Genomic DNA, 17,439 nt, shown 5'->3' with positions numbered 1-17,439 from the left:
TAAGGGTCGACGTGTGCAGCCAGGCCCCTCGGCGAGGGAAGAGCCGGGGCTACCAGGCCGGCGGGGTGGGGCCCTGTGTGCTGGATCTCGGCGCACAGAACTTCGCCCCAGCCCCGTGCCGTGATCGGCGGCCCTGGGCCAGCGGCAGCCGCGTGTCCCCAGCGCGGTGCCGCCGGGCCAGCAGACGGGAGAAAGCTGTCAGTCGCCGGGAGGGCGTGCGCTGGCTCCGGCTGGGAAGGAACACAGGGCTGCTGGACTCCAGAAGACCGGCCGTATTTGCATTCCGGCCGGAGCGGAGTCCCCCCCTTCTCCGCCCCCCCAGCCGTCCCGAGTCACAGGGGAACAGAAAACATGTTTGTGTTAGTAGCCGATGGCTTTTATTTTTACTCTTTACGGAGATCTGACACATACACAGCGATGCTTTCACCGTACGACAGACAAGGACTGCAAAGAAAAGCACCTTGCCCAGCCAGCCCATCTTCTCTGCTGCGACTGGGCTGGCACTTGGTCGGAGGAAGGGGGAGTTGGGGGGGGGGGGGGGATGGTAAGAAGAAAAAAATTTAAATTCTCGTCTGATCTCATTTATTTAAATAAATATAAATATAATTTTTATATAAAACTATTCACAGAAAAACAGCCGTCCCAGACCCAAACGGCCAATCTTTATGTCTTTTCTTATTTTTGTTAAGAAGTCCGTCCAGAAGGTTGTCTACAGGTTTTAGTTTGCTTTTCAGGTTATGTCTCGCCTTTCGGTTTGAAAGGCGTTTAGTTTTTTTCCTTTAAATTGCCTGTGGGCATACAGAGGAAGGCACCCTGGACCATGCTAGCCCTGTCCCATGTTACATTTTAGCAAGAGCAGGTGCCCTCTCTTGGGGTTACATAAATAACGTTTTAGTTGAACTCCCACGCCTAAAACACATTCCGAAAATATATTTATATATATATCTTTCTATTACTGCGAATGGATGACAATTAGCCTCCGCGGCGGGGAGGGCCAGCCCGCTGCAGGGTAGCCGGCCGCCGTCCGTGGGCAGCGGTGCCAGGTAAGCGGCCGTGCCGCCACCTCGCTCCGGGCTGGGACCCGGCGGCGGGAGCAGAGCTCCGAGCCGGGCTCATAACGGGGAGATCTCTTTATCCTCGGTAGCCGATGAGGGGGATAGAGACTCTTCATCCTCCGACCGGGGGTAATGCCCCTGGCTGGTGCTGCACTTGCAGCCCCCGTGAGAGTTTCGCTGGGTGCCTTTGCCTTCTTTCTTGTGCTTCACTCTCCTGTTTTGGAACCAAATTTTCACTTGCTTCTCGGACAGGTTCAGGTACGTGGCTATCTCGATCCTCCGTAGCCGGGACAGGTACATGTTGGAGGAGAATTCCCTCTCCAGCTCCAAGAGCTGGGTGCTGGTAAAAGCAGTCCTCATCCGTTTCCCATTTTGAATTTGGCTGGATTCGGACCCTCCTGGACGGGAGAGAAATGCGAACTTCAGCGGGACAGGGAAGAGGGGGGGAGGGAGGGAAAAGGGAGAGAGAGAAGACATTCCCCAGCAGCTTTCCGACCCGGGGCAGCCGCTCTCCCTTGGGGGCATCCCTTCTCCCACTGCCCCCCTTCCCCGGCGGCCGCAGGGCTCCTACCCATGCCGAGGCAGTGAAACCTCCGGGGGTCGCTGACGCTGTAGGTGGTGGCGGCGCAGGCAGGTGGGTGATGCGCAGGGTGTCCCAGGGCGGCGGCGGGCACCGAGGCGGCGGGCGGCGGGTGCTGCGGCGGGTGGTGAGCGTGGCCGGTCCGCGAGCAGCACTGGGCCTCGCCTGCGGCCGTGGGGAACTGGCTCTTGAGCAAAGGGATGGCTCCGCCGGCGCCGCTGGCGCGGGAAGAGTGCAGGTGCGAGGTGACACAGAGCGGGCAGACGCAGAAGGCGCCGCTCTTTCGGGACGGGCAGCCCGGGCCCGACACCGACATGACGAGGGGAGAAGGCATGCTGAGAGGGATGAAGAAGTCCTGGCCGTGATGATGCTCAGGAAGGGACGGAGCCGGCCTCGAGGAGTCTTTGATGATTAAGGAGTCGACATAGAAGGAGCGTGACATTGCGGAGGGCTGCGAGGCCGGGGGCGGCTCTCCCAAAGTCGGGCTTTTCCTTCTTGGCCAAGTTGCCACTGAAGTCCTGGCGAGTCGAGAAGGTGCTTATGTTTGAGAGCTGAACAAAAGGGTCCCTGGAGAGGGCTGGTCTTAAAGTCCCCCCGCCTGGATCCCCTGCGCCGGGGTTTTATATCAACTATTTAAACACGTGATGGCTGAAAGCCTCGCAGATCTAAATCTCCCCGGCTTCTCAGGCCGGCAGGAGAGGCTGCCGGGGGGGGGGGGGGGGGGGGCCAAAGTGGGGTAGGGGAGGGGGGCAAAGTGTGCGTGCTTGCTCGTTGCCCGATGACTTCACTCCTTTGCCTCCGCCTCAAATAAATTATAGGAGCAGAGAAAGCGAGGAGGGGGCGGCTGCTCCGCGGCCCCGTCACACGTCTCGCTCGCAGGCATGTCCCTCTGTCAACACAGCCGGGATGCTGGGGATAAAATTAATCGGAAAGAGTTCCTACCCGGGGGTTTTCCCCGAGGAGAACGGTCCTTTCCCTCGCCGGAAGGGAAAGAGAGGTGAGAGCAGGTGATGAGCTGAAACAAGCTGTTCGACACCGCTCCCGTCACCCCCAGTAAAATAGCATCCAAACGGCCGTGGATCCCACGGGGGCCTGGGGCCAACACCTTTCCCCAGTCCTGTACTCAGGACTCCTTCAGGAGGCCCTTTCTGCATCAGAGGAGCCAGAAACACAGATGCAGTCATAGAGATAAAGTTAGGGATGGCGCGCGTTTGTGTGTCTGTGCATACATATGCATGTAGGGTGGGTTGGGTGGCTTTTTTTTTCTCCTCGCCCTTTTCACCTCGAGTGAATCTTGCCAAATTGGCAATTACTGCAACGGACAAAGCCTTCAAATATCTGGACACTCCTCAGCCAAACAGTATAAAAACGGAAAACTTTAAAGCGAACTTCCCCGCCCGCTCCAGGACCGCAGTGCGCAGCGCTAATGAAAAGCGAACATGTCAGGGAGGGATTCTTTGATCTCCACCAAGTTTGCTGAAGCAATCATTCAAAGTAAAATTGGATAAACAGCTAAATACGGTCGGTGGCTCCGAAGCATTTCAGAGTGCATTAAAAAGCCAAGGTATTCGCAGCATATTACGCGATTTTCCAATGACTTGTTTTATGGGACTTTAAGAAGAGACTTATCGTTAATAGAAGGACGGTCGCGTTCTTGTTTAGCGGATGCGAAGCGGCGTTTAAAACAGACTGCGGATCCCATCCCACTTGACACGGGAAAGGGAAGTGACAATTGTGCTCTAAAGCAGAAAACACAGGCTACGCCTGATTACCAGAGGCTGAACAGAAACTCGGGAGTGCAGCAATAGCAGAAACGTGTTCAGAAGCGGTTATCATGGGCAAGGGCCGGGCCGCGGACATCCTACCATACCTCCCGCACATCCACTCTCCCGCTGTTAAACCTAGCAAAATAAAACCGCCTTCTGGTGGAGCCGGCATTTCTCGCCCCGGGACCAGCCAGGCTCGGCGGTGCAACTCGAGCCTTGCTAAGAGAGGGGCCAGGTCTCGCCCGGCCGTGCTATCCCGTCCCCATCCCCAACCTGCCGCGGGCAGTGCCGTTGTGCAGCCCCCCCCGAGCAGGGGCCGGGTCTCCCCTAGCCCTGCTCCCCTTTCCCCCCCCCCACACCTCCCCGGGCAGGCACGATGCAACAGCGTTTTTAGGGACGCTCTGCACTCGGTGATCTGAGGATTTATGGATAGCAATTAAAGTTTTATGAATTGCAGCTGAGGCTGGTTATGTGGCTATTTGAATGTGATTAGAATTCAATTAGAAAGTGTTTACCGGCCGGTGGGGGCTCCGGAGTGTAAACAGACAGCTATTCCAGCAATGCGCTAATCCCGCGTCTTGTGACAACAATTAGGGGCTCGCGGGGTTTAGGCAGGTCGGCTCCAACCTCACCTACTTTTCCCCAAACTACTGCCCAGGGCTCAGCCAAGGCCTCGCAGACTCCGGACCCTGGAGCCCCAGCGACCGCTTCCCGCGACGCCGCCGAGGCCCGGAGGTCCGCGGCCCCGGAGATAGCCGGGGGCTCTGCCTCCTGAGCTCCGGGGCGGCCGGTGAGATTCTAGTCAGGGTCACCGCGCACAAGCACGGCATTTTTTGGTCCGGCTCTTCCCGTTTAAAGCAAACTACATCTGGAGAAAATTTGAAGAAATATCTGCCTTTTATTTTAATTTAAAAAAATTTTGTTGTTGTTGTTTTCCTTTAAGAGAGGCTATTCTGGAAAATGAAAATAATAATAATAATACAACCCCAAACCTCAGTGGAAAAAGCTGTCTGCAGTGATAGAGTGGATCTGGGAAGGGGACTTTCATAAGGGAAGGAAGACAGAGCAAGAGTCGGATCAAAATTGCAATTTGTAATTGTTATAATAAACCAAATGCAGTGATAAAAGAGAGAGAGAGAGATCACTAAGAAAAACCCACCCCTGAAAGCCACAGCAAGAAAAGAAGTCATTTGAAGCAAAGACATCCCAAACCAGGCGGAATGATGCAAGGCGTGCGCCCACATCACATCGGCCTCGTTACAATTTTATTTTTCAATAATTCTGTCCGATAAAATTTCATTGTCCATTAAGTAATCCCCGAAATGAGAGCTCTTATGAGCCTATAATGAGCTCTAATTGCTACGACTGGGAGAGCCACGTGGAAGGATTTAGAAGGTATTAAGCAGTTGGGTACAGAGCACAGGCTGTTACCTAGCCATTACTTTCATAATTCAAGGAGAAAATTAGTCCTTTTAAGGGAAAATCCTTTGATTCCCTTCATTCTGCTCGGGGTGACAGAGTATAGCTTTGTCTGCCTTTAGTTCAAGACAGTGTAACAAATGAGAATGTAACGAAATTGCCCCCTTTTGAAAGTGGAGCAGTTCAAAAAGAACATCAGAGCCGCTCCCTGGTCCGCCGAGCGCAGGACTGGGTGCTGGTCCCTCTTTTCTTCCAGATGTCTCTAACACCTTTATGTAGAAGAGATTCACGGCTTAAATGACAAAAGCAGCTCTTTCCCTTCCCTCCCCCAACCCCTGCAGCTCTCGACAGAAGAAAAAGCCATGCCCGCCCGGAGAAAGCGCCGGCTTTCAGGCGCGCATCTCCGCGGAGTTCACGGGAGGAGCTGCCTCAGTGGAAACGCTGGAGCCCGGAGATACGTTTCGAGCAGAAGAAAACCCCCCAAAACCAAACAAAACTCCTAAATAAACAACAAAAACCAAAACGACAAACCCAAAACAACACCTGCAGAGCAGCCGTGGTCGCAAATATCACACCGGGGTGACCGGCGGTGGCGCTGGGCAGGCTGCGCCCCGGGCTGGGGCAGTTCCCGTATGGGAAAGTCCCGCTCAAAATAAAGCCGTGCGTGGGTAAGTGAAAGGCCGCGGGCTCCTGTGCTATAATCGCATTTATTCGCTACTCTAACATTGATTTCCTATTAGTTTCCAAAGTGATCGGCAATCCTGACGCCGGCCTTTCTGAAGTGAACGTAAGCTAAAGACAGGACTTGCCCCCAGCTCCCATTAAGGAGGTCATTATAAAAGCGTGAACAAGTCTATTAATGTTTTATTGAAAGCGCATCGTTAACTTGTATCCATCCTTTTCTGAATTGGCATTGTGATATTGCTGTCTGTGGCACATCTTACCCAATATAGCCCGAGATTTCTCCATTATCTGTAACCAAGCAACACTTTCTGAATACCAAAAATTGAAAAGAACCGCTTAGTCTTCAAGAAAGTCCTCAATAATAGTGGAAAAGAACAAAGATCCAGGAGACAACAAAATGCCACAGGGGTGACTTTTCATGAGCAATTATCTCTCATTAATCAGAAGAACAGCTGCAATATTAATTTTCTCTCTTTCTTCCTCTCTTTTCACAGTCCCCAACATTTGAATAATCATAAATTTTGATTTCATGGAGCAGCAACATTGCCAGCGACTTCCAGACACAAGCTACCTAGGCAGGGCGCACGCTTTGCACATAGCTCTTATTTTAAGGCTGCCAAAGAATAAACTGAAGAAAAGAAAAGAGAGGAAAAGTCTGGATTGCTTTCCCCCCTCCCTTTGCCTCGGAGCACGGATTAAACCAGCAGCCCCTTCCCTCCACCCCTGCCGCTTTCACTCATGGAAAGTAACGGGGAAAAGTACCAAGCGTCTGCGCCAGCTTCAAGCGTGGGAGTTTCTACAACCTCGCTGTCCATTTAACTTCCAAACATGAAGCCAAGCGTTGTAGATCTGTCCAAAGAGACAATCTTTGGGCGTAACACGCATTGTGAGACATCAAAAGGCCCTGGCGTTATGCGCACTGAGAAGCGTATTCAGCACGAAGGGTGCAATGCCTCTCTTTTCAGGGGCTCAGCCGCGGATTGTTTAACAAGTGACGTCGCCGCGGCAAGAAAACCGCGCTCCTCCAAAGATAAGGATGTAACATTAAATCTCGCTTTTTTGGATTTCAAAGAATCTCATTAAGGGCGGGGGCCGGAGGCGGCAAAGCTGCGAGCGGGAACCGTGCCCCGGGGATGTGAGCACTCAGTGCCGCCTGCCCAGCTCCTCGCTGCCTGGGGGAACAGGGCAGAGTCGAGGCCGAGACCCCACCACCCCTCGAACTATGCCCATCTTCGGGCATCCGCCTTTCCCTCTTCGGGCCCGGAGGGCAGGGGAGCGAAGCGTCTCTCCGGAGACCGCCTCGCAGCCCGGCAGCGGCCAGTGGGCTCGCCCAAGGGATTGCGGGCTGACCGCGGATTGAGGAGAGCGAAAGCAGCTAGATCTCCCCCTTTTCCCGCAAATGTAGATTCCCGGTGCCCTTCCCTTCCGTGAGAGATTTCCTTTGCCTCCATCCTCGGTCATAAATTACCCCACCTAGACTTGGCACGACAACCCTCTCCCCCCTCCAGGAAATGGGCCGTTTCCGAGGGAATGAAGGGCGCCCCTGCACGCAGGAAGGACAGGCCACGGCTGCCCTTCCCGGGACTGCCGAGCTCCTCTTGCCCCAGCGCCCTCTCCCACCTCGTGAAGTGCGGGTGGTGACGGATGGCGGGACACGGAGCTCCAGCTGGAGTGGGAGAGGCCGCCTCTCTCTAGGAAGAGACCTGCTACGTCTTTCTACCCCTTTACAGCCTTTGGAGAGACGACGCTGCTCCACGTTCTTTTCACTTTCACAAAGTTAGTCATTCACACTGATTAGCAGCAAATTTCTACACGAGTCCTTCAGGGTGACTATGATCACTTGCATTTGAAAGAGTGCTTCCAAAGAGCTCTATCAGCAGCCTTCTTCCGCTCTCTCCCTTCACAGCCCAATTCAGTGTCTTTTGCTTTCACCTGCAGGCCTACAGTGGCAACTGTCTTTCATGTAATGACCAGACAGAAGGCTTAATTCTGTTATACATTTTATTTGGAGTGGAAACTTTAATTATTCACTTTTTGAGGTTCTTCCTAAGTCAATCAGGTCTGCTCACATATAAGCTGATGTAGGCCTTAATTCTCTCCCTCTTCAACCCTCTTAAAAAGAGTGTTAGCACTTTGAAGGGTTCCCTTCAGTATCTGGAAGCAAAAACCTCTTGTCTGCGTCTCCTCACCTTTTACAACAGATCGTGTCAAGGAGACAGAGTAAGAAGATGCCCAGTGAGATTGTCATCCACAGTCTCGTCTGGTATTTCTCTGAGTCTGCCATGTTTCTAGTACTCTTCAGGTATGGGGCAGCATCAGGCCAGACACTACAGGCAGTCTGGGCCCTCGTTTCATTACTGGCCATTGTTTACAGCTCTAACAGATAAAATTGCTAGCTGTTACACACGACGTGTGAGAGAAAGCTGTGATAGTTTGTCTTTAAAGGGGGTAAAGTCAAACCCCTGCAGCAGCCTCAGTGAAGTTTTATGTTGGGGAATCGAGATGAAACCCCAAGGTCCTGTGAGTAAGAACAAGGATTCAAAATGCTGCTCTGGACTCTAGAACACACCAATCATGACCTGTTTTGGTTTTACAGTGATGTACCACAAATCAACAAAAGAGTGATACTTTGTAGTGATACAGGCCACAATTCAACAAAGAACATGAGATTCTGTGTAATACTAAACATCCTACTCAATTTCTACTCTTGAAATTCAGACCTCATGCATTTTGATCCTTAGGTGTCGTGGTTAGGTTGAAACATTCTGCTTAACAGTGACCAAGAAGCAGTGACCTTAACAGTAACCAGCCTTCTAAATTTTCTACCGGAGGAAGTGCCACATTTTTTAAAGCCAGATTAACAGGAATGGACATTAAATGCTGCTTGTGGGGAAAATGAAGAGGTCATCAAACACATCATCATATTGTAGGAGCTAACTATTTCACAGTCAGAAAACTGTGTAAATTTTGAGTTCACTTCACACAACCTAAACAAATAAAATGGTTATGATTTCTTTCTTTTTCCTGTAATGAAATATGGATGTATATATGTGTATATATGTGTATATATGTGTTCAAGAACTGTAGACTGATGAAGGAATTAACTAAGGAGAGATGATACCAGTCCTCCAAATTCAGAAAGCAGAGGGGAATATGGTTATGATGGAGTTCCTCAAGGATAAGTCTCACAAGCAGTTGAAATACTTTGTTTAATTTGTTTTCTTGCCACAGTCAATAGGAATTCACTATTCACAGGAAAGAGGTGAAGTCAGTATCTGTGGAGACTGGAGAGCCATACTGGAAGAAGTGCAATGACAAAGCCAACACAAGCTAGGAGCTCCATGGCTGAAGGCAACATTGTGACTGGGGCACCTGGACACATTAATCCATGTTTACAAAGCATTGCTGCAGTATGGTTGGGTGACAGGTCTCACAAAGCAGAACAGGCAAGGCCACTGCACTAAGGAGACAGAAACACTGTGCATGTGGACTTTGGAGCACGCCAACCATACATGGAGAAACCCATGTAGATGGTCAAAGCCCACGACACTGTGTGTGGAGAAACCTTGTCAGTGATGGCAGACCGTTTTCCATGTCCATCTCAGAAAAAAACCTAAATCAGAGCACATCCAATGAACAGCTTTAGAAGCATAGTATCAGAGGAACATGGAACCCCATGAGAAGAGAAGACTCAGAGAGCGGAGGCATGATTGTTGCTTATACCAGTGAGGTAAATACCCACAAGAGAGAAGAGCTACTCCATCTAAAGAAAGGTATCATCACGAAAACAGGTGGATATACTCTGGCCATGTAGAAATTTAGCATGGAAAAAAAAGCAAAAAAACCCTTCTAACTACAAGAGAAATTAAGTTCTGGAACTCCTTGTTCCAGAAATTGGAAATATGAAATAGAAGTAGTTTTAAGAGAAAACTTGACACATTTCTGACTGTTATGTAACAGTTCCTGAAGTTACGGGATTTTTTTCTGACGACACAAACTCTGCTTAACATCCATTTTGAAATAGTACTGACTTAATTTTTAGTTGTTGATTATTTCAGGGAATGTGTTGTCTAAGAAAAATCCTGGATTTGTACTCTTAAAAACTGAGGTCCACAGAGCACCTAGAGGAAGTCTGGAAGCAGTGCTCTGCTGCATCCTTCCTGTCTTCTACCCTATACCATCCCTGTTCATTGCCTGTTTAGTGTTCAGCCTCTGCTCCAGCAGGAACGGTTCCTTTTGTTTGGGTTTTTCCCTTGTTGTTACGATGTGTAATAAAAGCCATATGTGCCAAAATGGTCAGTTTTTTCATATGTCAGAATAAACTTCAGTCTGATTTTGATACAATCTTAAACCTCTGCAAGAAAGAAACCAATCCTTTCATTTCTTCAGTTCCATTTTCACAATATAGTCTTAGCTTTGCCTGAACAGCTGTTATGTGAAAACAAATATCTAATGCTTCTAGCTGGAAGCAGCCTTTTATCACATTCATCTTTTTATATGTATTTGAATCCTCAATTTAAAACACAGGAAAAAAACCAAAAGTTTAAGGAAGCAGAGTCTCAGTTAAATACAGGCTACTCCTGCTTTCCTATGAAGAAAGTAACATATTGAAGAAGGACACAATATGAGCACATCAAAATGAAATCAAAGTGAAGATTGTTATTAAAAAAATATTTAAAAATTTGCATAGTCTGCATCTTCTTATTTCTCATGAATACATTGTCCAAGCTTGTATTTGAAGCTTTTGGTTTGAAAAATCATGGAAACAAAATATTTTCACGTGTTTTATGAACTTGTGTAAGCATATTAGTTCAAAGCTTATTTAATATGCTATAATATTGAGGCTGTGTCAAAATATAATGGAAAGAGAATTATAGCAGTCTTGAAAATCACATTATAAAGTTCAGAGCAGTCTTCTAAGAACAAAAAAAGAAACACATTAAAATGAAAGAAACCCCCCAAAATCAACCAAAGAATCTAAAACAGTATGAAGCCTCTGAAGAAGGAAGAAATATTGGAATGTAAACTGGTAGAAGATGTAACCATGAAGGTATAAGTTACAAATTTATTGTGCACAAAAATTACTACAATACATTGACCAGATGAAAAAAACATCAGACAAAAAGGAGACCAAAGTTTTAAGAGCAGTTCAGACACAACTGTGTCCACATTAGCAGTCTGTGTTCTCTCCGTTACACTTCAGCTGAGCCAAAGAACTAATATTCCTACTAAAACATGTATGTGTCTAGAATATGAGTAACACTACAGCGTACAAGAGGTGTGACTGTCTACACTCTCAGACATTCTAAGACAGACAGTTACAAGTCAGAAGATGGAAAGGTTTGGGTAAAATACTACTCTCAGTTCAGAGCTGTAAGACAGAATAACTCTGCAGCTATTCTGAATGGTGCAGTGGGAGTAGAATTTGGCCTGGTGTTTTCAAAGGTTAGTTAAACAAAATATGACCTTTTTCAGGCTAGGGGAACAAAAGAGGTCAGCTCATTCTCCAGAGCTACAAAAGGTCTTTCAAGGATACCAAAGAAATAAAAATAAAAGCCACGATCACACTTCCTAGATGCACACATAGAAGCAACATTTGTATGTTAAGATATTACCCAGTAGAAAAACCCCTGGGAGCGTCCCAATTAATAATGAGTCCTGCCAGTAATTCACCCACTGTGGGAAAGATGTACATATTCAAACAATCAATTTTGTCCAAGGTCCCAGGGCAAGCCAGTTGCAGAAATGAGATTTGACCCAAAATCTCCTACTTTTCAGCATCTTACCATATATAACAGTGGTTGATAAGGCACCTTGAAGAATTGCAAAGAGTCTGCTGAATCTGATGGCACTTTAATAACTCAATGGGCAAAGGAAGCCTAATGCAGCTTTCCCATTCCTTTGTGGGTAAGACCTTACGTAGGTTACTCTCCTGCTTGCAAGGGCATTCTGGTACAAGCTGGCCATTGTGTACAAACGGATCAGTTACCCAAACTTCACTGATTTAATTCTCTGCTGCAGGCTGGAATTGATACTCTAGTCCCTTTGAGGGGAGCAAAACTCTACTCCAATGTCACAAATGAGCTGCAGTGAATCTGATCACAGAGTGCCTTTGAATCAGATATGCAACTTTTTCCTCTGCTACTTCTTCACATGTGCATCAACAAACTGTAGCACTCACACAGTGATGGGATAAAGCACAGATTCTCACCGAGCTGCATCAGGCAATGCTTAGGGTGAGACTGCTAGCAGTCAAAAATGAACTTGAAGGAACTGGATCCTGAAGAAAGGCAATTTTTTTCCAATATCTCTCTTGCTTTGAAAGGAAAGTAAGTTTATTTTGAGGTTGCAGATTATTCCCCCCTCACGCTTTACCCAGAGGTTGGAATTGTTATTTGTTCTCTACCTTCCTTGAGGAAGTCATGCTCCAGGAATGTAATATATTCCACTATACATTAATTTGTTATACTTTAAACAACTCATAATAAGAATGTCTATTTTTTCATGATTTAAGGATCATGCCCAATACTATTAGAGAAAAAATATATCTACTTAGAAGCAGAAAGGATGCTATTTTAAAGATGTTCAAAAGCAAATAAAATTGACATATCTGAAAGAGACTGGTGCTAGAAATCTTTCTTTGCTTATATGCAATAGGAATGAACATGTTAGCATTCCCAAATATTAATGAACTTGAAAGCATTTAGAGGAAACCTCAATTGTTCATGTTTTGATGATTTTAAACGAAAGACACCCTTCCCTGTTCTCTTTAGATCAACATTTGTCACAGTAACTAATGAGGAAGTAATTATAAGGTAATTTGTCAGAATAATCTGACAGGCAAAGAATTATGTTCTCAATCTTAAAGGACTACATAGTTCCAGTTTTCCAACAGAATGGGTACATGTGGGTGGCATAGCAGAGGGTATTTGTCTTTAAGCAGGATAAAAACTTTTGCACTTTCAATTCTCAAGCAAAAATGGACAAAGGCATTGTCTAATTCTCTGAAATATGTTACATGAAGGCATTTCACCTTAATACATATTAGTAAATTTTATTTTAACAATTTCATCATATAAAAGCTACTTCTTTTTACAGTGACTTTGAGATTTATAGCTCAGTTGCAGTAGTTAAGTAGTCACCCACTGTTTCTTTAAGACAGTGAGTAAACAATTTGCCATTCAGTCATATTTACCAAGAGGAAAATAGCTTTCCTCAGAATAAATATAAACTACAAGAAGGCATTGAAGGATGGAAAAACAAAAAAACAAGAAAAAATAAAGACATTAATTTAAAATCCATGCTGGTGTTCAGGGAGGTGCGATTGTTCATTCCAATAGCAGCTAGAGGAGGCCTGCATTTGTCACTGACCATTTTGGTTTGGGGTATGTTTTGGTTCATTTTTTTAGAATAGAAGTTGACCACAGCTTTACCCAAGTAACAGCATCTGTATCTCCAATATATACAGCAGAGGACCCAGCCTGCATTACTCCTTTGTACTTGTTTTCAGCACTTCCACCAGATACAGTTCTTAAGGGTGACCTTCTGAAGAATGGATTGATATCGTACATTTGCCTTTTTAAGAATGTCTTTAAAACCTAGAACTTGCTGTTCCATTTGTATGTTTATATGATCTTATTTACATTTTGCTTTAGTGGAATTTATGCTTTTGGTCTCCCAGCACTGAATAAAACCCCATTAGTTTCAATGATAGATTAATCTTAAATAAAATGAAGAAGTTTTTTGTGTGTTCCTGTTTAATTGATGGGATTATAGGAAAAAATACCCTAAAAGCCAAGCAGCATGGATTCTGTTGTATTAGATTCTAATATTGATAGGAAGAGAAAAAACAAGTTGCCATGTATATTTCATGTCAGTGAGTCCTACAAGAAGAAAACAAAACCCAGTGTAATGCATAAAAACAGTCAAGAGTTTATCTTGCGTGTGGGTTATGTGAAACACAAGTAGGTTTTTAAGTCAAACATATCACAAATGCTTTATGGATTAGGAGATTCTGCCTTCAGTAACGTGTAGTCATTCAGTCCTTGAAAGATCAGGAGTATCCAACTCCACCCACCCACAGTTTTAACAGACTTGAAACTACAAGGACTCTCTTTTTCATTTTGTTACATGTTAAGGAAAAGGGGCTATCTACTTTTGTCTTTACATGCAATCTGTGCTTTCTGTACTTTATTTATGCCTTATAAAGAGTCTCTTTCAGAGATGCTATTTTCTATATAGAGGTATCATTTGAACTCCTCTCATTAACCTCATGCAATGTAGGAAGCTGGACAAAAAGGAAAATAAAATAAATTGCTTGACAGGAGGAAAAAAGGCTAATAAAAAAGGACATGAATTGGAGTTATTCAACATATCTTTTTACTCTAAGAGCTCACTCAATCCTGCATCATAAAGTCAGAAACACAAATCTGACTTACCATAATGGTTTGGCGCCAAGACTTCCCTTTGATTTTTGCACAGAAAATCTTGGTTAGTTTATTTGTGGTTTACAGGGATTTTGCAAAATAATCAGTTAATCAGCAAGAAATGACATAACGAAATTGGTCAGACAAATACAATGTCATGACTCTAACAGTAAGTTCTGCTGTGTTACTCGTAGCTATGTACCTGTTCCTGACTTTGCCTTTCCACAGTTCTGCAATACTGTAACTAATTTTTTTTTTTTAAATTTTATTCAATTTTGTTAAAACTCAGGGCATGGTGGTCACTGATGCCATTAGGAGAAACACATACATTATCAGATGTACTTTATCCAGATTTGTCAAGAGCAATGGGACATTTAAGCAGGACAGAGGAGCCAACCCAGGGAGGGGCTCTGTGTCAGGGGAAGGGACTGATGACCAGGTCTCAGAGCAGACCAAGTAAAGCACAGTCTGATGTGAGTGCCCTTGGAGGTTTGCTACAGTTCTGTAGCTTTGTTAAACTCCCTCTGCGGTGTATATTATTTCTATCTTCTCTTCTCTGGCTTCTGTACCATCCTACCCTTCCCTGCTTGCCCCTTTCCTTTGCTATTACCACCCACTCTCGTGTTCCTTCTGGCTACCTCTCTTCTCTTAATTAATCAGGGAAAGAGAAGCTGTTCCTGCCAGCTTTGCTTTGCTGTTGAGTAGTGGTAGGAGTTCAAAGAACAAGGTTACGCCTGCACCTGCTGCTTGTTCTTTGATGTCCTGTTGCATGAAACAATTTTCTTCAGAAGTTCCAACAATGTACTAATTAACAAGGGAAAAGACAGGGAGAAACAAGACAAAGACCGTGGGAGGAATGAGGTGAGTAACAACTGAGAAGATGTCAGAGGAAAGCAGAGGGAAGAAGCAATGACAAAGGGGGAACTGGGATAGAAGTACAGAAAAAAGGAGAGGGACAAACAGTAAAGGAGAGGAAAGTAAAAAAAAGCAGAAATCAAAAGACAGAGGGAACTGGAATAAAGAGTTGCATAAAAAGAAATTATTTAAAGTCTCCTTTAGATTACAGAACACAGTTCTTACAGAGCAACTCTGAGGACAGTGAGTACCTCTATCAGAGAGATCTGTACATGGTATCAGTTCTCCCCTAGTGCAGTAAGGAAATTCACTGGGGAGGGAGGGCATTCCTACCTGGAACAACAGCACAATGCTCCTCAATCTGGACTTTAAGCCTACCTTCTTTATTTAGATAAGAAGAGAGTTAAGTTGCTTAAAAATGCAATCAGTACAAGCCTGGCAGTACTCTCACTGCTCCCAGAGAAAGGACAATGAATGTGAGTCCCACCATGTTGGGCCAGAGTAGACACCAAAACAGTCTCAAGCAAACTCTGTGATGTGAAGGCATGGACTTGGAAGTGCGTGACTGGTGGCAGGGCTGGCACATAGCAGGGACACATCAGCAGTGGAGAGGGAGTGAAAACTCACCGATACTTCTTGAAACAAAGGAGAAGCCTGCCTTCTTCAGTGTGTGTGGTAGAACAAGCTGCACAAAATGAGTCTCCTTGCAGCCTCTGAGGGTGGTTCAGTACCGCTGAGCCCAGGGCCAAAGGCTTTGAGCACACCAGGTGCTGCAAACACATGCTGAAGCATCATGGGCACCTCAACCTAGAAACTTAGAACTTCCACATCATACCTGCCACAGCTCTTCATCTGTTAAAGGCTGCCACATACTGAACAGCTGGAAAGTGTGGACTGTGGAACTGGCATTTGTTAGGCAAGTAATGTACACCTAAAGTGATGCTTGGGACTTTCTTCTTCTTTGTCTTATCTCAAATCCATCAAGTGAGCTAACCAAGCCTGTCATGCCACACAGCACAGGGATCTGGAACCTCAAACAGTTACTGGTCCCTGCAGCACCACTCCAAGGGCTTAAGTGTGATGTAGGTAAGCCCATCCCTTCAATGTCATTTCCAAGACTTCCAGCATGATGCTGCTGTTCTGCGCAGCATTAACGCTGATTACCTGTCTGCTACAGTGAAACAGGTATCTGAAAACAAACTGGTTGCCAAATTCATCGTAGAGTGAGGTAGAACAAGGAGGCATAGGTCCACTGAAAACACTGAGCTTTCTCTTGCTTTTGCAAGAGAAATAAATTCAGTCCATTTTCTCAATTTCAGGACTGTTAGACAGGACTAATGAGCCATCAATCCTGCTAAATCCAATTTCTATGTGTCAGACATATAAGAAGAGTAACTAGGTAAAAACCCTGAGTTAAGCATACTAATATGAAAGTACACAATTACTCAGGTGAATTCTGTGTTATTCTGTAGAATTCTGTTACTCGGGAAATGAAACCTGTTACAAGTAGCTCGTGATAGAAATACTGTCACACTCTTCTAGTGTGACAGCACAAAATGCTGCTTTCTCCTTTGCAGCAAAGACAGTGTCACGGACTCTCACAACCACACTGTTTCTACTCTGGTTTTACACAGAGCAGTAAGCATCATCACATGTTTGTATACACTCTACTCCTGACAAATAGACCATGAGGGTCTTTATGAGTAATGGAGAGTAAGTAGCAATGTAGTCTTTCAGAAAATAAACTGATCAGTATATATGAATCCAGAGAAGGGCCACAAAGATGACCGGAAAGGTGAAGCACCTCTCCATTGAAAACTGGTTGAGAGAGAAAACTGGTTGAGAGAGTTAGGGTTGTTCAGCCTGGAGAAGGCTCTGTGGAGATGTTATAGCAGCCTTCCAGTACCTAAAGGGAGCCTATAAAAGGCTGGAGAGGGAGTTCTTACATGGGTCTGTAGTCATAGGAGAAGGGGAAATGGCCTTAAGCTGAAACAGGATAGGTTTAGATTAGATGTTAGGAAGAAATTCTTTCCAGTGAGGGTGGTGAAGCACTGGAATGGGTTGCCCAGAGAAGTTGCAGATACCCTGTCATTGGAAGTGTTCAAGGGCAGTTTGGATGGGTCTTTGAGCAATCTGGTCTAGTGGAAGGTTCTCTGCCTTCTCTGCCTTCTGCAATGTGTTCTAATGTGCGTGGTCACCTGCACAGTAAAGAAGTTCTTTTTCATATTATGGTGGAACTTCCGGTGCATCAGTTTCTGCCTGTTGTCCCTTTTCCTATTGCTTGGCACCCCTGAGAAGAACCTGGATCCGTAGTCTGACATCCTCCCTGCAGATTCTGATAGCCATTGATGAGGTCCCCTCTCAGACATATCTTCTCCAGGCTTAAGAGGCCCAGCTCCCTCAGCCTTTCCTCACAAGAGAGATGCTCCAGTCCCTAATCATCTTTGTTGCCCTCCACTGGACCTGCTCCAGGAGCTCCATGACTCTCTTGTCCTGAGGAACCCAGAGCTGGACACAGCACTCCTGATGTGCCTCACCAGGGCTGAGTAGAGGGGCAGGATCAGCTCCGTTGACCTGCTGGTAATGCTCTTCCTAATGCAGCCTAGGATACCATTGGCCTTCTTGATTACAAGGTTTAAAGCTTTTTTTGGGCA

At 45.9% G+C, this 17,439-nt stretch overlaps 1 protein-coding gene across 1 annotated transcript; it reads right to left on the bottom strand.

Annotated features, from left to right (window-relative positions):
* Positions 1–565: 565 nt before the first annotated feature.
* GSX2 (GS homeobox 2) lies at positions 566–2,201 on the bottom strand. Its single transcript, XM_032110274.1, has 2 exons — positions 1,627–2,201; positions 566–1,453 (listed from the first exon to the last, which is right to left on the bottom strand). The coding sequence occupies exons 1-2, from the start codon at positions 2,075–2,077 to the stop codon at positions 1,113–1,115; spliced, it is 792 nt and encodes a 263-aa protein (XP_031966165.1). The 5' UTR covers positions 2,078–2,201; the 3' UTR covers positions 566–1,112.
* Between the last annotated feature and the right edge of the window lie 15,238 nt (positions 2,202–17,439).

The sequence above is a fragment of the Corvus moneduloides genome, chromosome 5 (assembly GCF_009650955.1).
Source record: "Corvus moneduloides isolate bCorMon1 chromosome 5, bCorMon1.pri, whole genome shotgun sequence".
In the NCBI taxonomy this organism is placed as follows: Eukaryota; Metazoa; Chordata; class Aves; order Passeriformes; family Corvidae; genus Corvus; species Corvus moneduloides.
Note: the sequence above shows the minus strand (reverse complement) of the source record. Positions and strands in the feature narration are given on the sequence as shown.

Excerpts from the sequence above, each read along its gene's own strand:
- GSX2 (XM_032110274.1), bottom strand. The coding sequence starts at position 2,077 with ATGTCACGCTCCTTCTATGTCGACTCCTTAATCATCAAAGACTCCTCG. Across the intron at positions 1,454-1,626 it reads GTTTCACTGCCTCGGCATGG|GAGGGTCCGAATCCAGCCAA; the intron begins GTAGGAGCCCTG and ends TCTCCCGTCCAG.